The sequence below is a fragment of the Sminthopsis crassicaudata genome, chromosome 6, assembly GCF_048593235.1.
Source record: "Sminthopsis crassicaudata isolate SCR6 chromosome 6, ASM4859323v1, whole genome shotgun sequence".
Classification (NCBI taxonomy): domain Eukaryota; kingdom Metazoa; phylum Chordata; class Mammalia; order Dasyuromorphia; family Dasyuridae; genus Sminthopsis; species Sminthopsis crassicaudata.
The window spans coordinates 248,802,621-248,821,591 of NC_133622.1; the positions used below are offsets into that span (position 1 = coordinate 248,802,621).

Genomic DNA, 18,971 nt, shown 5'->3' on the forward strand with positions numbered 1-18,971 from the left:
TCATATTACTTTGAATTGAGCAACTGCAGTGAGGAAGCAGAGATAAGAACACTGGGAAAGGACTGACTGACACATGTTTTTGCACTTAGAGGGCCTTGTTAGACGCTGAAGTTGTTCTATAGTACAGTAAGCAAATTGCTGCAAAAATGTTTGCAGCAGGGGCAAGGAACTGGAAAGTGGATGCCCATCAGTTGGAGAATGAATAATTTACAATATAATAAAGGTTATGGAATATTGTTTTATAAGAAATGATCGTTTACATGAACAGAAGTAAGCAGAACCAGAATATATTGTACACAATAACAGTAAGAACTTTCAATGATCAAGTATGAAAGACTCAGTTCTTCTCAGTGATTCAAAGCAATCCCAATAGACTTTGGACAGAAAATGCCATCTGCATCCAGAAAGAACTGAGATTTTAATCTGTCCCTTGCCTTTTCTCTTTTGCTCTGATTTTTCTCTCCCAATATGATTCACAAAGCAACGTGTGTTAAAATAAACAAATGAAAGGAAATGAAAGTGATGAAAGCCAAAGTATTATCAATTTTAAAAAGTAAAATAAAAGCTTTGTACTACTATAAAGGCTCCACTGCATCCCTTCAAGTTTTTAATTCTGTGAAATGAGCCATTCTACATATTTTGCCTCTGGCCTTTAACCATTTTACAAAGTGCTAAGATGCTAAAAATTCTGCTTATAGTAACAAAAAAAATGCTACCAATAGGGGTTTAAAAAAATGATCGATAGGATGATGGCTGGAAAGACTTATATGAACTGATGCTAAGTGAGGAGATCCAAAAGAACATTGTACAGATCCAAGATTATGTAATGATGAGCTATGATGGATATGGCTCTTTTTCAACAATGAGGTGGTTCAGACCAATTCCACAAGACTTGTGATGGAGTGAGTCGTGGGCATCCAGGAAGAGGACTATGGGGACTGAATATGAATCACAACATAGTATTTTCACCTTTTTTGTTTGATTTTTTTTTCTTTTTCATTATTTTCTCCTTTTGATCCAATTTTTCTTGTGCAGCACAATAAATGTGAAAATTATAGAAGAGCTGCACATTTAACATGTATCGGATTACTTGCTATCTAGGTGAGGGAGAAAAATTTGAAACACAAGGTTTTGCAGAGGCGAATGTTGAAAACTATTTTTGCATATATTTCGAAAATAAAACATTATTAAATAGAACCCTCAGTCTTGGGGGCAGGATCATCTCCTGGGAATCAGCTCATGCCCCTGGCTTGGCTCCCCAGCCTTTTACTCTATCATCATCCTTCCACAGAGACTCACAAATGCTCCAGCCAGAACTCAAACAACTTTATTACAAACTTATCACTAGTGAGCCCCGGACCTCCCTTCTTTCCTCCCCAGGAAGCAAAGCAAACAGTACTGAAGCTCCCCTGTCAAAGCAAAGGGACTTGAATGAGACACAGGAGGGCAGGGGGGGAAAGGTCAGGGCCATGGCCTTTTGGAAGCCCATGGTGGGAGGGGGACACCTAGGAGGCAAAATGGATAGTGTGTCAGGCCCAGAGTTTGAATCCAGCTTCAGGTACCTATTAGCTCTGTGACCCTGGGCAAATCCCACCCTCTTGACTGCCTCGGAAAATTAAAAGAAAGAGCAGCAGCAGCAGCTGCCTATGGGCAGGGGCTCTGCCTCCTTGTCCTAACTGAAGGAATGGCCTCTTTGAGATGGTGGGGGCTCAGCTGCCAGCTTCCAGGTCTTCCATCTCCACATCCTGGATGACTCCAGCTTTCCTCTTCTTCTGCCGTCTGGGCTGCGCCTCAGTGGTCCTGCCTGGCTTCGGGGGAGCTTCCACTGCAGGAGGGGGGGAGGAGTTAGTTAGCGGAGTGCCCTCCAGACCCCAATCTTTTTCCTTTCTCTGCTGGAACCCTCCCAAAGCCCCCCCCCCTCACCCTCCATGGCAGCCTTCTCCTTCTGGGCATGCCTGATCTGCTGCAAAAGTTTCCTCCGCTTCTTCCCAGACAGGGTGATATTGGCTCGGGCACTCGACCTAAAGGAGAGGGGCAAAGGTCCAGTCTTAGCTCCGAATACCCCAGGGGAAGCGGCTGGGCTTTTCCGGGCATTTACAATTTCCTTGGATGGGCACACTTTAGCGGCCGCTCCGCAGGGGCTCCCTCCTATCTGCCTCCGTGCCTCCGGACCCTGGCACCGCACCCGGCAGTAACAGCTACTTCATGACTGTTGCTTGAATTCTCACAGAACTTCCAGATTTCTGGAAGGGGGGGAGGGCAGGATAAGAATGCGACTCTCTAGTCCAAGCAGGATAACGCGGTTGAGTTCATCGGACAGCTCGCTTCTGAGGGGCGGGGGGGGGGGGGGGGGGGGGGAGTAACAGCAGCATCCGGGCACTTAAGCTGTGGAGACCCCATCAGTGAAGCCCCTTCCAAGACCTGAAACACGCGGCTCCCTCCGCCCCGCCCTCGCTTTTGGCCCCGCCCCCTTCTGCCTCGGGAGACGGGGCAGAGAGAGGCCGTCGGAGGGGCCCTGGGAAGACTCACGAGCGCTTCTTGAGATGATGGCGAGTGATAAGCCCCTCGTCCAGCACCGCCCCGACCACCTGGTGCCGCCGCCGCCGCTCCCGTCTCAGCAGCCGGCGCCGCTTGAACAGCTTCTTTTTCAGCTCCTGGCAAAGGAAGGAACAGGCGGCAGTTAGGGGGGGGGGGGAGTTCGCGCAGCTACCTCCGCGCCCCTCCCCCCCCCCCCCGGCCGCGTGGATGGCCCTGGTGGGCAGCAGGGCCAGGAGGCCGCCTCGGGCTGGAGGCAGAGGGCAGAGGGTAGGGGCATGGGCGGGGTCCCACGCAGTCACCGTCCGCGGCCGGTTGATCTTCCCCCCGGGAGCCCCCATGGTCCAGGCTCAGAGGTTAGCGTCGCGCAGCAGCGGCTGCTTCCGCCGTTCCAAGTGCCACTCTCCACGCGCCGCGCCCCGCCCCTTCGGGGAAGCCCCTCCCCCAGCAGAGCGGCCAATCAGAGGTAAGGGGCGGTGCGACAGCCTGCGTATAAAGCAGCGCAGGGCGAAAACGCAGTTCCTTTCCCGCCTGAGCCGGTAAGTGTCGCCGTCCCGCCTCCTGGGGGGGGGGGGTGCTGCGAGGGCGTCTGACGGAGCTCCGGGCACTGCCGCGTGCCTGTCCGCGTCCTGCCTCCATTTCTTGGCGGGGGCCGGGTGCTCGGTCCCGGCCCCCGTTATGTACGGAGGCAGAGTAAGGGGACCCTGGTCCCCCCGGCGTCATGTCTTCGGTGCCGGCGGCTCCCCATCCGCCGGTTCTATCCTCACTCGCCGGGACATCGCCCTTTTTGCAGGGCGGAGAAGGGGCCGCGGGATCCGGCCGATTTCCCTCCGCCTTTTTGGTTCTCACCTGTTGTGCTTCTGTTTCAGGACCTTGATCGCCGCCGCCAGCGGACATGGAACGGCCGGACCCTTTCTCTCCCCCTTTTTAACTCGTTCAATAAAGTCCGCTCCCTGAGAAAGTCTGCCTCTGACCTTTGTCCTCGTTCTTTCGGCGCAGGGGGGGGGGAGGGGGAGCGGGAGCCGGGCGTGCGATTGGGCTCCGGTGTTCGTTGGCCGCGGTCTCAGCCCTCCCCTGCACCACCTCGCCGCGCGGGGCGCCCTTCCACCCGGACTTGACCCTGGAGACCTTCCCGATGGCGCTACTGCACAGGCTTCTCCACGAGGCGACCAGGGCGAAGCACTCCTGGGCCGGTAGGGATTTGGGGTGGGGAATGCGGGGGCGAAGGGGGGAGGTGCCCAGCGCACGCCCTTAACCACTGCCCTGTCCCAACCCCGTGCAGGCTCCCTGGCTGGCAGCTGCCTGTCCGATCGCAGGCTCTGGGACCGGCTCCACGCCCAGGCCTTGCCCGGAAGGCCCCCTACCTTCGACTGGTTTTTTGGCTACGACGAGGTTCAGGGGCTTCTCTTGCCACTGCTGCAGAGAGGGGCTCCCCAAGGGCCAGCGGCGGCCCCCCTCAGGGTGCTGGACGTGGGCTGTGGGACCTCGGATTTGTGCCCTGGGCTCTACACCAAATGCCCCCTGCCTCTGCACGTGCTAGGCGTGGACTTTTCTCCAGTGGCTGTGCAGCGCATGAAGCACTTGCTGGAAGGGCACGGAGACCACCCTGGCCTGCGCCCGGGGCATCCCGATTCCCGGCTGCATTTCCTGCAGGCTGATGCCCGAGACCTGGGCTCGCTCTGTCTTTCCAGGTCCTTCCAACTGGTGCTGGACAAGGGCACCTGGGATGCGGTGGCCAGAGGAGGCCAGGCTGGGGCGGGGCAGCTGCTGTCTGAGTGTCTGCGGGTGCTGGCCCCACGGGGCACCCTAGTGCAGTTCTCGGATGAGGACCCCGACGTCCGCGTGCCCTGCCTGGAGCGGGGAGCTGGCAGCAGATCGGTGAAAATACACGAACTGGGGCCCTTCAAGGGGCTCAGTTATTTTGCTTACTTGGTCCAAGCAGCTCAATAAAATCCACCTTCCCCGTTTTATTTGTGTGTCAAGTTTAGGAATGGGGTAGCCCTTCTGGCTGGGAGTGAGGGTGGGAAGCATGGGGTCTCCCATATATTCTCCTGGGCGGTGCTGTCTCCAGTGGGGGGGGGAGCATGACTCAGGAAACAAGAGAAGAATCTTACTCTCACTCACCAGAAATCCAGGAAGTTTCGCTCTCCTCCCAGGTTTCTTCCTCTTCCTCCTGCTCCCAGTCAGATCCAGTATTGAGGGTTCTTAGGGAGGATCTGGGATCTATGGGGCACCAAGCCCAGCCTGGGTGGGAAAATAATGTTGCCACGGCTAGAATGTTTCCCCAAAAAAGCCCTTTACACTGACTCATTGTTCTCATTTTACAGTTGGGGAAACTGGCTCACATTAAGCCAAGAGTCAGGGTTGTTTCTGGGGCAAGATTTGAACCCGGATCTTGCTCTACTCTGCCACCTGCCACCGTAGAGTTAAAGGAAATGGACCCATTCTCATCATTACCCTTATGATCTCCCTCTTCCACCTAAACAACGGCTTCCTGCCTATTTCCATTTCCTAGCCCTTCCCCCACTCCCATCTCTAGGACTCTCCCACCAAGACTTTCTTCACCTGATTCTTCATCCTGGTCCTGGAAAAAGGCTTCCTCTTCCTCTTCACTGTCGGATAACAGCAAGTCCTCAGGAGGCCACCTGAGCTCCCCACTCTCCACCTCGTTTGTATCTGTGGCTTCCACGGTGATGGAGGGTGGACGGGGCTTGTGAGAAGAAACCTAAGGCAGAGCACAGGCTGACTCAGAATCCAGCAGGGACTTGGAGGAGCGTCTGCACTAAGCGGGGCCGGGGCTTGGAGCACGTACCTGAATGTCCTGCTCATCCCACAGGTTCTTGACCTGATTTGGAGAGTCTGGTTTCCAGGGAGACCCTGGACTGTTGCTGGGCCAGGAAACCTCCTCCTCCTCCTCACTGCTTCTAGGCAGGAAGGCCATTGTGACGGGTGATGGAGGACTTGCTCCGCTTCAAGATCTCCCCGATTTGCTGTGTCCCCTCTGTCCCCGGACCCTTTATGCCAGACTCCCACAGAAGGGGGACAGATTTTGCCCCAGTAATCTCCTTTGGGAGCTGGCCCCTTAATCGCATCTGAGGAAAGGAGGCTGACAAGCAGCAGGGAGATTATGGAACCCCCGAGGGGGGAGGAAAGACTGGAAGAGTTTGGCCCTTGGAGGGGAACAGAAAAAGGTGAAAGCGATTTTTCCCTGGAACACGTGGCTCAGGATCCTTCTTGTGAGAGCGTTTACCACAAAACTGGGCAGCTCCGAGCTGTTTCCCAGAGCTGGCTGTGGAGGTCACGGATTCATACTTAAGCCCCCCCAGACCCTTGCACGGATGAGACGTAGCTGTCCGAGACATGCTCAGATGGTCGGATTTGGCCAAATCCCTGTGACTAAACCAGCTTCCTCACGTACAGACGGTGGCTTTTGGCCCAATATTAGGCAGGTTTCTAGAGCTGGAGGACCCGAAGGACGGGTCCGTTTATTTTGTAGACAAGCGCCCGGGAGTCACAGGAACGTCACCGAGTGACCCCAGGGCTGCCCGTCCCATCCAGGATAGTTACAATCTCGTTTTACGGCCGAAAAAGCTCATTGGGCCCAAGCCCCTCATTTGAAATAAGTTACAGGAGGCAGGGGAGGGGGGGAGGGGACAAACGGCCCGTCACCCCTTTTCAGACTCAGTCCGGAGCCCTAGAGCCTCGAAAACAGCCGCGCGGCCCGGGCCAGCTGGGGGAGAAGCAGGACAACCCAGGCCCAGGGAGAAAGATTTTGCCACCAAATTATTCAGCATCAAACCCGGCTGTCACTCTGTCCGCAGCTCACGGGCCTTCCCGTCAGCCTGGGGGGCGGGGGGAGCCCGCCCGCTGCCTCCTCACCCACCACAACTGTCTGTGGCTCTAGCCCACCACAATCCAGGGCTGTGGCCCTCCTAAGCACCCAGAACTGTTTCATCCGCGCTTACGGTCCTTTTCTCTGTCAAGTCCTGCCCCGTTTGGTGCTCACTGCACCCTGCACCGGAGGTGGTGCTATTATTATTCCCATTTTAAGAGGAGGAGACAGAGAAGTGAGAATGTGACAGTGACGCTCTCTGGGGGGGGGGGGGTGCGGACGAGAGAAGCGAGTTAAAGCTTCTGAGAGTACTTCCGGGGCGCCCTAGCGCTTTACAAATATAGTCTCGTTTCTCATCGCCCTAGGGGTCCCCATAGGGACATCTAGATGACAGGCTGGATTCTCCCGGAGCTGAGGGATTTTTTCAAGCGAAGCTAAGAGCATGCGCACGGCCGGCTCCGCGGGCGAGCGCAGGTGGGAGGACTCTGGGCTCTCCGCCCCGGGGCGCTATAGCCACGAGCGCTCTTCCTGCCCCAGCTCTGCGCAGTGGGAGGAGGAAGAGAAAAACTCTCTAGTCCATTTCACCCCCTCCCGCCCCTCCCCTTTTAAAGTCCTCGCCTTCCGGTCTCGCTCCATCCCGTCTCTATGGCCCCGCATTGGCCTCTCTAGGCCGGTGTCCCCGCCCGCGGAGGACTTCGTCTCTGTGGCGCGGCCTCTCTAGGCGGCGGAGGGGGCGGGGCTCTGTTCTCCGGTGGGCGGTCGAGGACATGGGGTCGCTGCACAGGGCGCTGCTGGCGGCGGCGGTGCTGGGCTCGGGCGCGGGCTTGGGGATCTTCCTCTTCGTGCTGGTGACGCCGGGGGAGCAGCGGACGCGCGAGATGCTCAAGGTGGGTCGCACGCCGCCCGGAGAGCATGGGGGAGGTGCCTCTGTCTGGCCCGAGAGCTGCGGCCGGCCCTGCCTCCCGTAGCTTCCACTTGTCCTGGGGGCTGGCCAGGAGAGGGGGCGGGGAGGGTTGGGGGAGGCCGCGGGGACCTGGCTCTCGGGCCCTGACCTGTCACCCTCGTGGGCCCCGTGCAGGAAATCCCGGAGGGGAGCCCCCAGCGGTGGGACGAGGCGACAAAGACCAAAAGGCTGTTGCTGGACACGCTCCGGGAGGCCGTCGAGACGCACGAGAACGTGGCCTGGAGGAAGGACTGGAACCGGCCGGAGGGCGGCCGGGGGGCCTGACGCCTGCCCGGGATCCCTCCCCACCCCCCAACGTCGCCGGGCCGCCTCCCCTGATACCTGAGGGGCCTACCAAGGCCGCCGCCTCCTCGTTCCCCAGTGCGCTATAAACTCTGGCTTAATAAACGGGACTCATGGCTGAATGTAATAGCCATTTTATCCTCCCCACTTCCGGCACCTGCCAAGTCTGTGATGGAGATGCCCCTGCCTGGCGCTCAAGGCTCTGATCCCAGCCCGGAAGCGTTTGTGGCGCGGGCCAAGAGAACATCATCTTCAATATGGGGTTCCCGTTGTATTTGCATGCCGGAAGGGAAAGAAAGAAGGCTCGGGGATGTTCAGGTGATGGGACCTGGGCTTCCCTCCAAGCATTGGGGAGCCCGGCCTTGGGTTGTACAGGAGGGTCCTCTCCTGCTGGGGGGTCGGACATGAAGGTGTCCCTGGGTTTTCTGCCACCCTTGTAGGGCAGAGCTCAAGGGCCAGGCCCAACTGCAGGGTGCTGCCATTTGACCCCTCTCTACAGCCAAGTAAAAACTGCCCCACCCCCTCATCCACCCTCCCTGCCCTCAGGAAGGAGCCTGACATACATGACTCAGGACGTGTTTATTAGGGAGGGATGTCAGTGCTCTGTCAGAGGTGGGGGGAGTTTTGAGGGGAAAAAGTGAGGAGGCTGGAGAGCCCTTCAGCTGGCACACTTCTTGGCTACGATGAGGACAGCAGAAGGCACAAGTCCTGTAGGAAGAGAGGAGATTCAGCTCCCTTTCTGCCCGTTCTTAACAGCCCACATTGAAACCTCTTCCCACTTCAGGCAGTCTCCACCCCTCCCCCACCTTGTTAGGCCCATACCCAGCTCCTGCAGTGGTCTCTCCATATCAGCTTCAGAAAAGGCCCGCCGGGGGAAGCCACTGAGCAGCTGTACGGGGTCCTGGCCACCCCCGAGTTCCTCCCCTCGATGTAGCTCCACATAGAGTCTCACTGCCGCCAGCTGTTCTCTGGCCTTGAAGGTCTGTGTCAGGGAGGTGCCATCAGGCAGCCGAACCTGGAAGGACAGAGAGAGTCTGGTATTGGGGGAAATGTGGCGTAAAGGCTTGTCTGATAACATCGCTCATATAGTGCTTATTAAGTGCTTTACAACTGTCTGTTTTGATCCTCAAGACCCCAGAAAGGGATTCTATACTAGTCCCATTTTACAGTGAAAAAACTGGGGCAAACAGAAGTTAAGTGACTTGCCCAGCAAAGCTAGTGAATGCCTTTCCATTCTGCCACAGGGCTGCCTCCACTTGCTTAAGTAAAAATAGAAGAAAAGAACATGAGGCTATCACTGGCAAATTATAACCACGATAGGAAACTTTTATGAAGCCGCTTTCTTTGGTGGCGCCGATTGCCGTACGTATGCTAAAAAGGCCCATTCACGGTTGTCTGGGAGTTTACAATATAGTAAGAGATGTAACAGACTGAACCCAGGGGCCCAGGATGCTAAAATTGTAAACAAGTAGCACGTGTCGTAGGCCCACAAGTCATATTATGGGGGTTGGCGTTCACACAGAATAAGGGTCAGGCAGCTGAACTCACCAATAAGTTGTTAAAAGTCACGCTGAGAAAGTAAGGATTTCACTTGGGAAGGAAGAATACAGACAGCCAAGGGGAGGGATCCCTGAATGTGGGACAGCGGGAGCAGCAGCACCTCAACATGGCTTTTGATTTGGAGGAAAGCCCGTAGCCTCCAAGGGACCATCACCCACCCATACCTGTATTCGACACTGATCATACTCTCTCTTGGTGGGAGGCTCCTGACTGGGAGAAGAAGGAACGGGGCCTGGCTCTGTTGCAGGGGAGGTCATCTGTGATCCAGTGCCACCAAACTAGGAGTCAAGGGAAAACAGATAGGGAGCCACCCTACACCCGGTGGCCCCCTCCCACACTTATGCCTCCCAGCCACCATTTACGATCCTCTGCAATGGAGATGTCCTGTGACTGACCATACCCTGTATTTCCTAATTTGCCCCTGCGACTGACACCCACCTTCTTGGCTCTCTCTACTTTATCCCTCTCAATCTTCTCCCGGACTCGCTGTCTGGAAGAGAGTGCAAGAGATGGAGAATCTATGGTGAGTGACACAGGCCCCCCGCCAACCTTTCCTCCCTGCCCTGCCCCATCCCTAGGGCCTCCGACCTGGCCGCCGTCTCTTCGGCCTTCTCCCTCCTGCGCTCCTCGGCTGCCCGGCGCATCTCATCCTCCTGTAGCCGCTGCCGGGCGGCCGACAGCTCCTGGCCCTGCCGTCTACGCTGCCTCTCACGCTCCACTGCCTCCCGCTGCTCTCTTTCTCCCCGTTCCTTTTGTTTCTGGGCTACCAGCTCCAACATCCTGGATCAGAGACAAGGAAGTCCTCAACACCGAGGAAAAAGAGGGTAGTAACTGAAACTTTCAGGGGGAGACTTTGAAAAGAGAATGTGACGGTAATTCAGAAAAAGGAAAATAATATTCAGCTATTTCTGACGCTTATTAAGCAATTATTGTGTGTACAACATTGTTTCTTCCGGAAAAGACCAGAAGACATTTAGTTTGCCGCCCTGGAGTGAGCAGAAGGGGCCCGGGCACAAAGCAGCGTTCGGTCCGGGCGTCAGTGAGAAAAGCAGGCCCTGCCCCAGGGAGAAGACCCGGGGCCCGGTACCTCTTGGTCTGCTCCCGCTTCTCCTCTTCACTCAGAGGTGGCTTCTCCTCCACCTTGGCTGACCCAGGCCCTGTGAAGAGGTAACCCAATCGTGTCCCTGGGGCTGTGGCCTGGGGGACTCCTCCCCAGTCCCCATCCCTTCCCTAAAGGGAAGGTGCCACTCCTCCACCTATTCCTTTGGCTCTGACCTTCAGGGCTGCCTCCCCCATAGGACGGGGGTTCATGCCCCAAGGAGTGTCCCAGGGGGGAAGCTGGGGGCTCATCCACATCCGGGTCATCTTCATGTTCCATCAACCTAGATGAGTGGGGCAACCCAGTGAGCGGGGAATCCTGCACCTGCCCTACAACTCCTCTCTCCCAGGCCCCTCCCGCCCCCCAGGCCCCCCAGTCTCCCCACGATTCCCAAGCCCCCAGCCGTGGGCCTCCCTCTGCTCTCACCAGTCCATAGCAGCCTCGATGCCCTGGTTCCCCGTGAGAGCCAGAGCCTTCTCCCTGGGGACAGAAACCAGGGCCGGGTTCAATGCACATAATATAGGCAGGGCAGGCCATGGGGGGGGGGGGGGGAACTCCCAAGTTTTGCACAGGACGCCCGGGTCACCTCCACCTGGGACACTCGTGGCCTCAGAAGGCCTACAGAGGGGCTTGGGGGCGAGTCCGGGTTCCGGGGTGGGCAGTCCGCCCCTGAGGACCCGAAAGGCAGGGTCTGTACAGAGGGGGAGGGGCGTGGAAACTCCTTGGGGACCCAAAGCTGGGGGAGGGGCGGAAAGAGCGGGGGACGTTCGGCTAAGCTGGGGGCGGGGACGGGTTCCCTTACGCGCGCCCCCGCGGGAAGCCCATCTCGATGAGGCTCTCCAGAGCCGTCCGCTCCGCCATGGCGCCGCCTCCGCCTCCACCAGGACCTGGGGAGGAAGGCGGGGGCGGGGGCGGGGTCAGGGCGGCGGCCACGCGCACCTCCTCTCCTTTCCCGGAAGGGGGCGGAGCAAGGAGCGAGCCGCCCACGTGCCGCCCCGGCTCCTCCCCCTTTACGCTTCTCCACCAAGTCCTCGGGGCCGCGCGCGCATCCAGGAAGATAGGCGGGGACAGAGGGCGCCCCACCTCCCCCGCCCGGCGCTAAGCCGAACTGCACGCGCCTCCGGGCCCATGGAGGAGGCGGGGCCAGCCTGCGCGCCTCCTCGGCGTTCCCTCCTCTCCCTAAACTCCAAGCCACGGGCCCATCAGAGCACGCGCGCCTCCTCCCCTCCCCAATATCAGGGCGGGAGCCCTCTCCCAGCTGGGCGCGCCTCCTCGAACCTCCTCCCGCCTCCGCCCCGGCCTGCGGGCCTCGCGCCCTCACCCTGACTCGGTGGCTCCGGACAAACTGGGGCGCTGGTGGGGGCCGAGGGTGGTCGAGGAGGAAGCGGAGGAAGTCGGAAGTGCCGGTGTTTTTATCACGTGGTGCTCTGGGACGGAGGCGGGGCGGTCTACGAGAGCTGCTGAGGGACAAAGTAGTGGAGGCAACTTCGCTTTTCAAGGGCACGTGGTCGCGCTGCTGGGAGGGAGCGGAATTTCCCTTGGTTTCCCAGGCAACGCTTTCCGCCTCCCTGGAGTAGTCCAGCGCAGGGAGTGAATCCCTTAGAAGTGGAAAAGCCGGGAGAGAACTTTCCATGAGCCACTCCAGTGCGACCGGGGAAGAAGCTGCGGGACGCGGCTGAGGCCGCTTCCTCCTCAGTGCTCAGGAACTCTCCAATCCCCGTATCCGATCACGATGTGACGTCATTCTGCTCTGCTGTGACGTCATTCCTCCTGCTGTGCTGAGTCGGTCTAGGAATTTAAGCACCTACTGTGTGCAGGACACTGTTCTGGCGCTACAAAAAGGAAAAAAGTCAGTCCCTGCCCTCAGAGAGCTTACAGTCCATGGGGAAGGCAGCGTGGAATCGTATATAAAAGCAAACTGTACAAGCGAGCAAGAGGAGGCGCATTAAAGTGAAAGGCGCGGGGGAGACTTCCGGCGGGAGTTGGGTTGGGATTTAAAGGAAGCCAGGGAGGTTCCTCGCTGGGACCCTCAGCGGCCCCGCCCTTCCCGGCCCTTTGCCCCGCTATCTTAACCAATCCTCGCCCTGCCTGGGCCCTGCTCACCCTGGGGAACGAGGTGGGAGCAAAGCCCCGAGTCCTTCCCACGGACCGCTTACCTCCCGTGCTCCCAGTCGGTGCATTTACATACACCGCTGACCGGCTCCCCTTTTAGGCCTCCTCTCGCCTCGCACAGCTTCCCTCCTCCCCATTTCAATGGCGAACCCCCAGCTCCGTCTCCTCTCCTCACTGTTTCCCCTTCGCCCCGGTCAGCTGTCCTCCCGTCTCCCGCTCCCCTCAGAGTGACATCCAGTCTCGCAGCTCCCCGTACGCGGCTCCTCCGGGAGCTGATTCCGACCTGTTGCAATGGTCTTGTGACCGAGGCCTGTGGGGGCTGGGGGCGGAGCACAACGCAGCATTCTCACTCTGTTGTTTGCTTGTTTTTTATTTTCTTTCTCATTTTTTCTGCGCAGCAAAATAATTGTATAAATATATGTGTGTGCACTGGATGTAACTTGTTTCTACGTGTTTAACAGCAAGAGAAGCTCTCATAGCTTGGCGCGGGTTCCAATCTTCTCGAGGCTCGCAGGGCCCTCCCCCGCTTTCTCGGAGCTGGCAGAGCTGGCGCGCTTGCCCAGGACGCTTCCAGGAGTCTCTTCCTCCTCATCGCCGCTTCCAGGGCTCCGCCAAAGCTCGCTGTTGCCCAAGCCTTTTTTCGGTCTTTAATCTCAGTACCTTCCCTTGTGGTCCGGCCCAGGCCGTCCCGTCTCCTCAGTACAGAGCTGTGTCCGCTGTCTCCCTCATTAGACCGCGAGCGCCCCGTCTTTGCCCCTCCCCCCAGTGCCAGAACCTTGTGCCCCTTACTCTTGTTGACTTGTACCTTTCACCTTCAGCGGGACCCGAGCTTTGGGCCTGGCCCGGCGCCTCCTGGGCTCGGTCCGGAGCCCCCGGGCCCTGCCGAGGCAACATCCGCTCTCCCAGCCTCCAGTGGCTTCAGGCAGAGGCTGAGGGCACTTCTCTCTCAGGGATGAGCGCGTGGGCGGACAGCAAGAACTGCGGGAGCTCAGGGCCCAAAAGGGAAGTCAGGGGCCTTCAGAACCCATCCCCTCATTTTCCCGGTGGGAAAGAGAGGCCATAAAGCTCGGCGCAGACCAGCAAGGGACCCAGCTGGGGAAAGGGGGCGGGGCGGAAGGCCGGGCCCAGCAGCTGAGCCCATTATCTGATCTTTTTGAAAATAATGGGAGCAGAAAGTTACAGCAAAGAACTGTGGCATGTGAGCTCCGGAGAATGAGCTCATTTCCTTGTTCCAGATACTTTGCAAGTCTCCCAAATGGTTACACAAGGAGCTGCCTCAGGCCTGTTTGTCCACCTGTGAAAGGGGGAGAAGTGTCTTTGTATCCCAGAGCCACACAGCCGTTCTCGGTGCAGCGGCGGGCACCCCAGAGCCACACAGCCGTTCTCGGCGCAGCGGCGGGCACCCCAGGGCCACACAGCCGGTCCGGTGCAGCGGCGGGCACCCCAGAGCCACACAGCTGGTCCGGTGCAGCGGCGGGCACCCCAGGGCCACACAGCCGGTCCGGTGCAGCGGCGGGCACCCCAGAGCCACACAGCTGGTCCGGTGCAGCGGCGGGCACCCCAGAGCCACACAGCCGGTCCGGTGCAGCGGCGGGCACCCCAGAGCCACACAGCCGGTCCGGTGCAGTGGCGGGCACCCCAGAGCCACACAGCCGGTCCGGTGCAGCGGCGGGCACCCCAGAGCCACACAGCTGGTCCGGTGCAGTGGCGGGCACCCCAGGGCCACACAGCCGGTCCGGTGCAGCGGCGGGCACCCCAGAGCCACACAGCTGGTCCGGTGCAGTGGCGGGCACCCCAGAGCCACACAGCTGGTCCGGCGCAGCGGCGGGCACCCCAGGGCCACACAGCCGTTCTCGGCGCAGCGGCGGGCACCCCAGGGCCACACAGCCGTTCTCGGTGCAGTGGCGGGCACCCCAGAGCCACACAGCCGTTCTCGGTGCAGCGGCGGGCACCCCAGGGCCACACAGCCGTTCTCGGTGCAGCGGCGGGCACCCCAGGGCCACACAGCCGTTCTCGGTGCAGCGGCGGGCACCCCAGGGCCACACAGCCGGTCCGGTGCAGCGGCGGGCACCCCAGAGCCACACAGCTGGTCCGGTGCAGTGGCGGGCACCCCAGAGCCACACAGCTGGTCCGGTGCAGTGGCGGCCATGACCAGTCGGCTCTCTGGATGTCCCTGCCCTGGCACAGGTCCCAGGAGCAGTTTCCTTCCCTCTTGGCCGTGGCCATGCGGACACAAAAGCCTACTGACGAGGATCTGGCTCCATTACAGTATCTTTATTCATCAGCAAGAAGCAGAGTAGTGGAGAAAAGCCGCCTTCTCCCTCCAGAAGGGTTCTTCTACAGCCCAGACCCCCAGTCCCATGAAGTGACCTCCCTGATGCAGCTTTTAGCCATTACCTGGGAGAGAGGTGGAAGCCCCATCCCGCAGGCTGGGGTGCGGAGCCCCGTCACCTTGCCCTCTGGGGAGAGCTCCCTCCTCCACGAAACTAAAGCCATTTTCTTGGCAGCTCTGAAGGTTAACCTCCCTTCCCCCATCTCTGTGCTCCTGAAGCCCGGGGCTGGGACACTAGAGTTCTTCCCCGACTCTGGAAGCAGCTGGACCTGTGGGCCTGTGGGGACAGCCCCAGCGGTCCCTGAGACAGAAATGCCATAGCAAGGCAGCAGAGCTTACACAGACCAGGACTATTCCCATCCCCACTGCTACATGTACCAGGGTTTGGGGGTTAGGGGGAATGGAAAGATGGCGGCAGGGCCCAAACAATGGGAAGGTTACCCTCTCTGCCCCACCCCCCTCCGGAACATAACTTGTCCCAGCATCGTTTGAGGCAATCACACAGAGGGTGTAAGTCCCTCCAGGCTTCAGTCCTTCCAGTTCCGCCCTCCGGACGCTGGTGTTGTACAGAACCGGGGGGCCTGTTCGAACAAGGGCCCCTCCTTCCCAGAGCTCAAGCCAGTATTTGTCCACGTGGGAATAGGGGGCACACCAGTGGACCGCTGCCCGGCCCTGGTCTGCCCAGATGTGCACTTCTCCGAGACGGGGAGGGTCTGGAGGTTGGTGGGCGCTGGAGATAGCCACGCAGAGGCAATCCGTGCCCTTGGGACCCTGGAGTTCTCTACAGGGCACCTGCAGATGTCTACATCGGTCATAATCACACAGACTACTATTAGGAGGGGGGGTCTTCTCTTCCTCCTCCTCATCCTCTTCTTCATACTCCTCTGAAGAGAAAGACCAAGCCAGGTGTGATAAAAAGAAAACAACAGTCACAAACTGCAGGAAACAGGCTGAACTCAGCATGGTACCTGAAAGAAAAAAGGTAGTTAGGTAATCCTTCAAGAAGAGAGAGTGAGCTATCCACCTAAAGTAACCGTACACAGTATAAAATACCTGGGTGTAGAGCTCTCAAAAACCGAGGAATTACATGAACAAAATTATGAAAAACTTTTTATACCAAAAAAAAAAAAAATCAAGATTTAAATGACTGAAGAAATATTGTTCATGAGTAGGTAGGGCCAATGTAATAAAAATAAGAATCAACCTAAATGAATCTATTCAGTCAATGCCATCCAATTAAATTACCAAAAATTTTATTTTACTGAGTTAAATAACAAAAATTCATTTGGAAGGACAAAACGAGCATATAAGGAAATAAATTTTTAAAAAGTAAAACAAGGGTAGCAGTACCAAATCTCAACTATATTATAAGGCAGTAATTATCAAAACTATCTGATTCTGGCTAAGAAATGGAAAGGTGGATCAACGGAATAGAGCTATAATTTGCAGCAGTAAATGATCATGGTAATCTTGTGTTTGACAAGGGTAAAGACAAATTTTGGGGATAAGAATTCGGCATTTGGTAAACTTTAAAAAAAGCTAAAAAACAGTCTGGCAGAAATTGGGTACAGATCTATTTTATACCATTTACCAAGATAAGGTCAAAATGGATATGTGACCTACATATAAAGAGAGCTATTAGGAAAAAGTTGGAAGAATGTTACCTTTCAGATTTATGGTCAGGAGAATTTATGAATAAAAGATAGAAAGCATTGTGCAGTGTAAAATAGATTATTATTATTATTTTTTTTTGGCTGAGGTGATTGGGTTAAGTGACTTGCCCAGGGCCACACAGCTAGGAAGTGTTAAGTGTCTGAGATCAGTTTTGAACTCAGGTCCTTCTGTCTTCAGGGCTGGTGCTCTACCCACTGAGCTATCTAGCTGCCCCAAATAGATAATTTTAATTAAGTTAAAAAGCTTTTGTACAAATAAAATCAATGTAACCAAAATCAGAAGGAAAGCAGAAAACTGGGAGAAAAAAAATTTCATAGACAGGTTCTTAGGTAAAAATCTCATATCGGAAACATAGAAGGAACTTTATTGAAGGTATAATATGCATGCTTCCCCAATGGATAAATGGTCAAAGGATATGAACCGTCAGTTTTCCAATGAAGAAATCGAAACGATTTGAAAAAATGTTCCAAATCATTATTGATTAGAGAACTGCAAATTAAAATCTTGGGGTATCATTTTATGCCTACCAAATTGGCTAAAAGGATAAAAGGGGAAACAAATACTGAAGGGAATGTGGAAAAATTGGGACACTAATTCATAATTGTTCATAGAACTGTGAACCAATCCAAATATTTTGGAGAGCAATCTAGAATTATGGACAAGGAGATATTTATTAAACTTCCTATACCCTTTGGCCCAGCGACTCCGGGTCTGTTTCCCAAGATGATCAAGGAGAAAAAAATCTGGGTTCTCCTTTTGTGGGCAAAGAACTAGAAATCGTGTGGATTCCCATCAACTGAGGAGTAACAAGCTGTGGTACAGATGATTTTGATGGAATACTACTGTGCTGTTAAAGAGAATAAGCTGTGGAAAAAAACAAATCAAAAAGGAAAAAAGAATGAGAAAACAAATAAAAGAATAAGCTGGTTAATTTTAGAAAATGCAAAAAACTTACATGAAATAATGGAAAATGAAATGAGCAGAACCAAAAGAACATTGTATAAAGAAAGTAACAGCATTAAAAAAGAAATAACAGAGCAGCTAAGTCATTTTGAGGATTGTAAAAAGACCCACATGAAATACCAAGGCCTTAGCAAGGGAGGTGCCCTAGAGGATCAATGAAGTGTACTTGGTTTATACTCTCTCACACACATACACACTGACACACACATAGCCTGCTCTAAGGCAAGGAGGGGAGAGGGAAAATATTAAAAAGTGAAAATAAGAGCAGACAATGCAGGACCAGAAAAGCATCGAAAATGACTAGTACTTGGGAGTTTGAGTTTTTAAAGTAAACTGTGAAATGTCAATTCATGGTTTTATATAGTGAAACTTCCTTTTAGGCTGTGCCGTGTATGTGGAAATGTTCTTTTTTTGTCTTTATATATTTCATTTCGGAATGAATAAAAGCAAAAGATCGTCAAGGAGAGCTGTCCCTTTTATAGGAGGGGCATTGGTGAATAGAGGAAAACTGCCATTTCCAATATGAGGAAGCAAAAGCTGAGCTGAACAAGAGGGTCCCAGCTCTTTCTGCTACCCCATCCCTCCCTCTCTCTCTCTCTCTCTCTCTCTCTCTCTCTCACACACACACACACACACACACACACTCACACACACACTCACACACACACACACACTCACACACATACACACCTCTCTTAACCTGGTACCTGTATCAATTGACTTGGACAGAATCTCACAGGACTTGGAGCTGGCTTACAGTCAATATGAGCATTGAAGCCCGGAACCTGACGCCACATCCAGAGTTCTTTCACTCTGGTACAACACAAAGGTTCAGGTAGCTAGGGACCTTCCAGGGTCCTGGCCGATACAGTGGGTAGTGTGTGTGATCAGTGTGGAGTCAGAAAGACTCGAGTTCAAATGCAGGCTCAGACACTGACTAGCTGGGTGACCCAGAGTGAGTCACTTCACCCCACCTGCCTCAGTTTCCTCATCTGTCAAATGAGCTGGAGAAGGGAATGACCAACCCCTTCAGTGCCTCTGCCAAGAAAACCCCCAGTGAGGTCTCAGAGAGCCAGCCGTGACCAACAAGGCAAGTGCTAGGGCCCCCACTTGCTGCCTGGTCTTCACCCCAGCCCAGCCACCAGCTCTCAGCTCCGGCCCAGCCTCACTCACCAGCTTGCGCTTCTGGACAAGGTGCTGGGGATCAGGTGATCAGCCGGTGGGAGTTCTCATGGCAGCCCTGGGGGGAATCTGTGGCCTTCGAGCTCCGCTGCCGATTTGGTCAGGAGCCTCCAATTTTATAAGCTGGGGCAGTGATGTCATTATGTGCTCCCCCCACCCTCATCCACGGTCTGCAGAAGGGCTGGTCCCATTTCAGGGTCTGAGTCACGGGACGAGGGATGGGGAAACCACATTCATCTGGCTCAGTTGGAGGCCAGGCTTCCAGGGTCCTGGAAAGGGAGGGGAACATGGCCAGCAGCCAGCAGCTTGAGCGTGGAATGTCAGGCCTGTGAGCAGTCAGTGGGGTTCTGGATGGACAGCACATCTGTGACAGTACCGGGGGGCCTAGAACCCAGGCTAGGATGCCAGGAACGCGCACACCCTGATCAGCTCATTT

The 18,971-nt window shown here is 55.8% G+C and overlaps 5 protein-coding genes and 1 non-coding gene across 7 annotated transcripts; 3 read left to right on the forward strand and 3 right to left on the reverse strand.

The window, feature by feature from the left end:
* Nucleotides 1–1,305: 1,305 nt before the first annotated feature.
* LOC141545419 (uncharacterized protein C11orf98-like) lies at nucleotides 1,306–5,564 on the reverse strand. 2 transcript variants are annotated; one of them, XM_074272441.1, is made up of 6 exons: nucleotides 5,348–5,564; nucleotides 5,101–5,260; nucleotides 4,660–4,779; nucleotides 2,530–2,654; nucleotides 1,924–2,021; nucleotides 1,306–1,825 (listed from the first exon to the last, which is right to left on the reverse strand). In XM_074272441.1, the coding sequence occupies exons 1-6, from the start codon at nucleotides 5,474–5,476 to the stop codon at nucleotides 1,792–1,794; spliced, it is 666 nt and encodes a 221-aa protein (XP_074128542.1). In that variant the 5' UTR covers nucleotides 5,477–5,564; the 3' UTR covers nucleotides 1,306–1,791. The 2 variants fall into 2 exon arrangements, with proteins under 2 accessions (XP_074128542.1, XP_074128543.1); XM_074272442.1 differs by lacking the exons at nucleotides 4,660–4,779; nucleotides 5,101–5,260; nucleotides 5,348–5,564 and adding an exon at nucleotides 2,838–2,973.
* On the forward strand, nucleotides 3,168–3,316 carry LOC141548160 (small nucleolar RNA SNORA57). Its single transcript, XR_012483844.1, has one exon. It is a non-coding gene; the product is annotated as a small nucleolar RNA SNORA57 (small nucleolar RNA).
* CSKMT (citrate synthase lysine methyltransferase) lies at nucleotides 3,511–4,505 on the forward strand. Its single transcript, XM_074272443.1, is given in 2 exon segments — nucleotides 3,511–3,731; nucleotides 3,734–4,505. Coding segments are annotated over 2 exon segments (813 nt in total). The 5' UTR covers nucleotides 3,511–3,670; the 3' UTR covers nucleotides 4,486–4,505.
* A 1,448-nt stretch (nucleotides 5,565–7,012) lies between the features above and the next one.
* On the forward strand, nucleotides 7,013–10,096 carry UQCC3 (ubiquinol-cytochrome c reductase complex assembly factor 3). Its single transcript, XM_074272444.1, has 2 exons — nucleotides 7,013–7,254; nucleotides 7,446–10,096. The coding sequence occupies exons 1-2, from the start codon at nucleotides 7,135–7,137 to the stop codon at nucleotides 7,593–7,595; spliced, it is 270 nt and encodes an 89-aa protein (XP_074128545.1). The 5' UTR covers nucleotides 7,013–7,134; the 3' UTR covers nucleotides 7,596–10,096.
* UBXN1 (UBX domain protein 1) lies at nucleotides 8,174–12,642 on the reverse strand. The gene is made up of 11 exons (XM_074272440.1): nucleotides 12,429–12,642; nucleotides 11,594–12,104; nucleotides 11,075–11,159; nucleotides 10,699–10,752; nucleotides 10,449–10,555; nucleotides 10,261–10,330; nucleotides 9,762–9,953; nucleotides 9,612–9,663; nucleotides 9,338–9,451; nucleotides 8,436–8,628; nucleotides 8,174–8,321 (listed from the first exon to the last, which is right to left on the reverse strand). Exons 3-11 carry the CDS (start codon nucleotides 11,131–11,133, stop codon nucleotides 8,272–8,274), a joined length of 891 nt encoding a protein of 296 aa, XP_074128541.1. The 5' UTR covers nucleotides 11,134–11,159; nucleotides 11,594–12,104; nucleotides 12,429–12,642; the 3' UTR covers nucleotides 8,174–8,271.
* A 2,001-nt stretch (nucleotides 12,643–14,643) lies between these two features.
* LRRN4CL (LRRN4 C-terminal like) lies at nucleotides 14,644–18,642 on the reverse strand. The gene is made up of 2 exons (XM_074272457.1): nucleotides 18,527–18,642; nucleotides 14,644–15,684 (listed from the first exon to the last, which is right to left on the reverse strand). Exon 2 carries the CDS (start codon nucleotides 15,677–15,679, stop codon nucleotides 14,951–14,953), a length of 729 nt encoding a protein of 242 aa, XP_074128558.1. The 5' UTR covers nucleotides 15,680–15,684; nucleotides 18,527–18,642; the 3' UTR covers nucleotides 14,644–14,950.
* Between the last annotated feature and the right edge of the window lie 329 nt (nucleotides 18,643–18,971).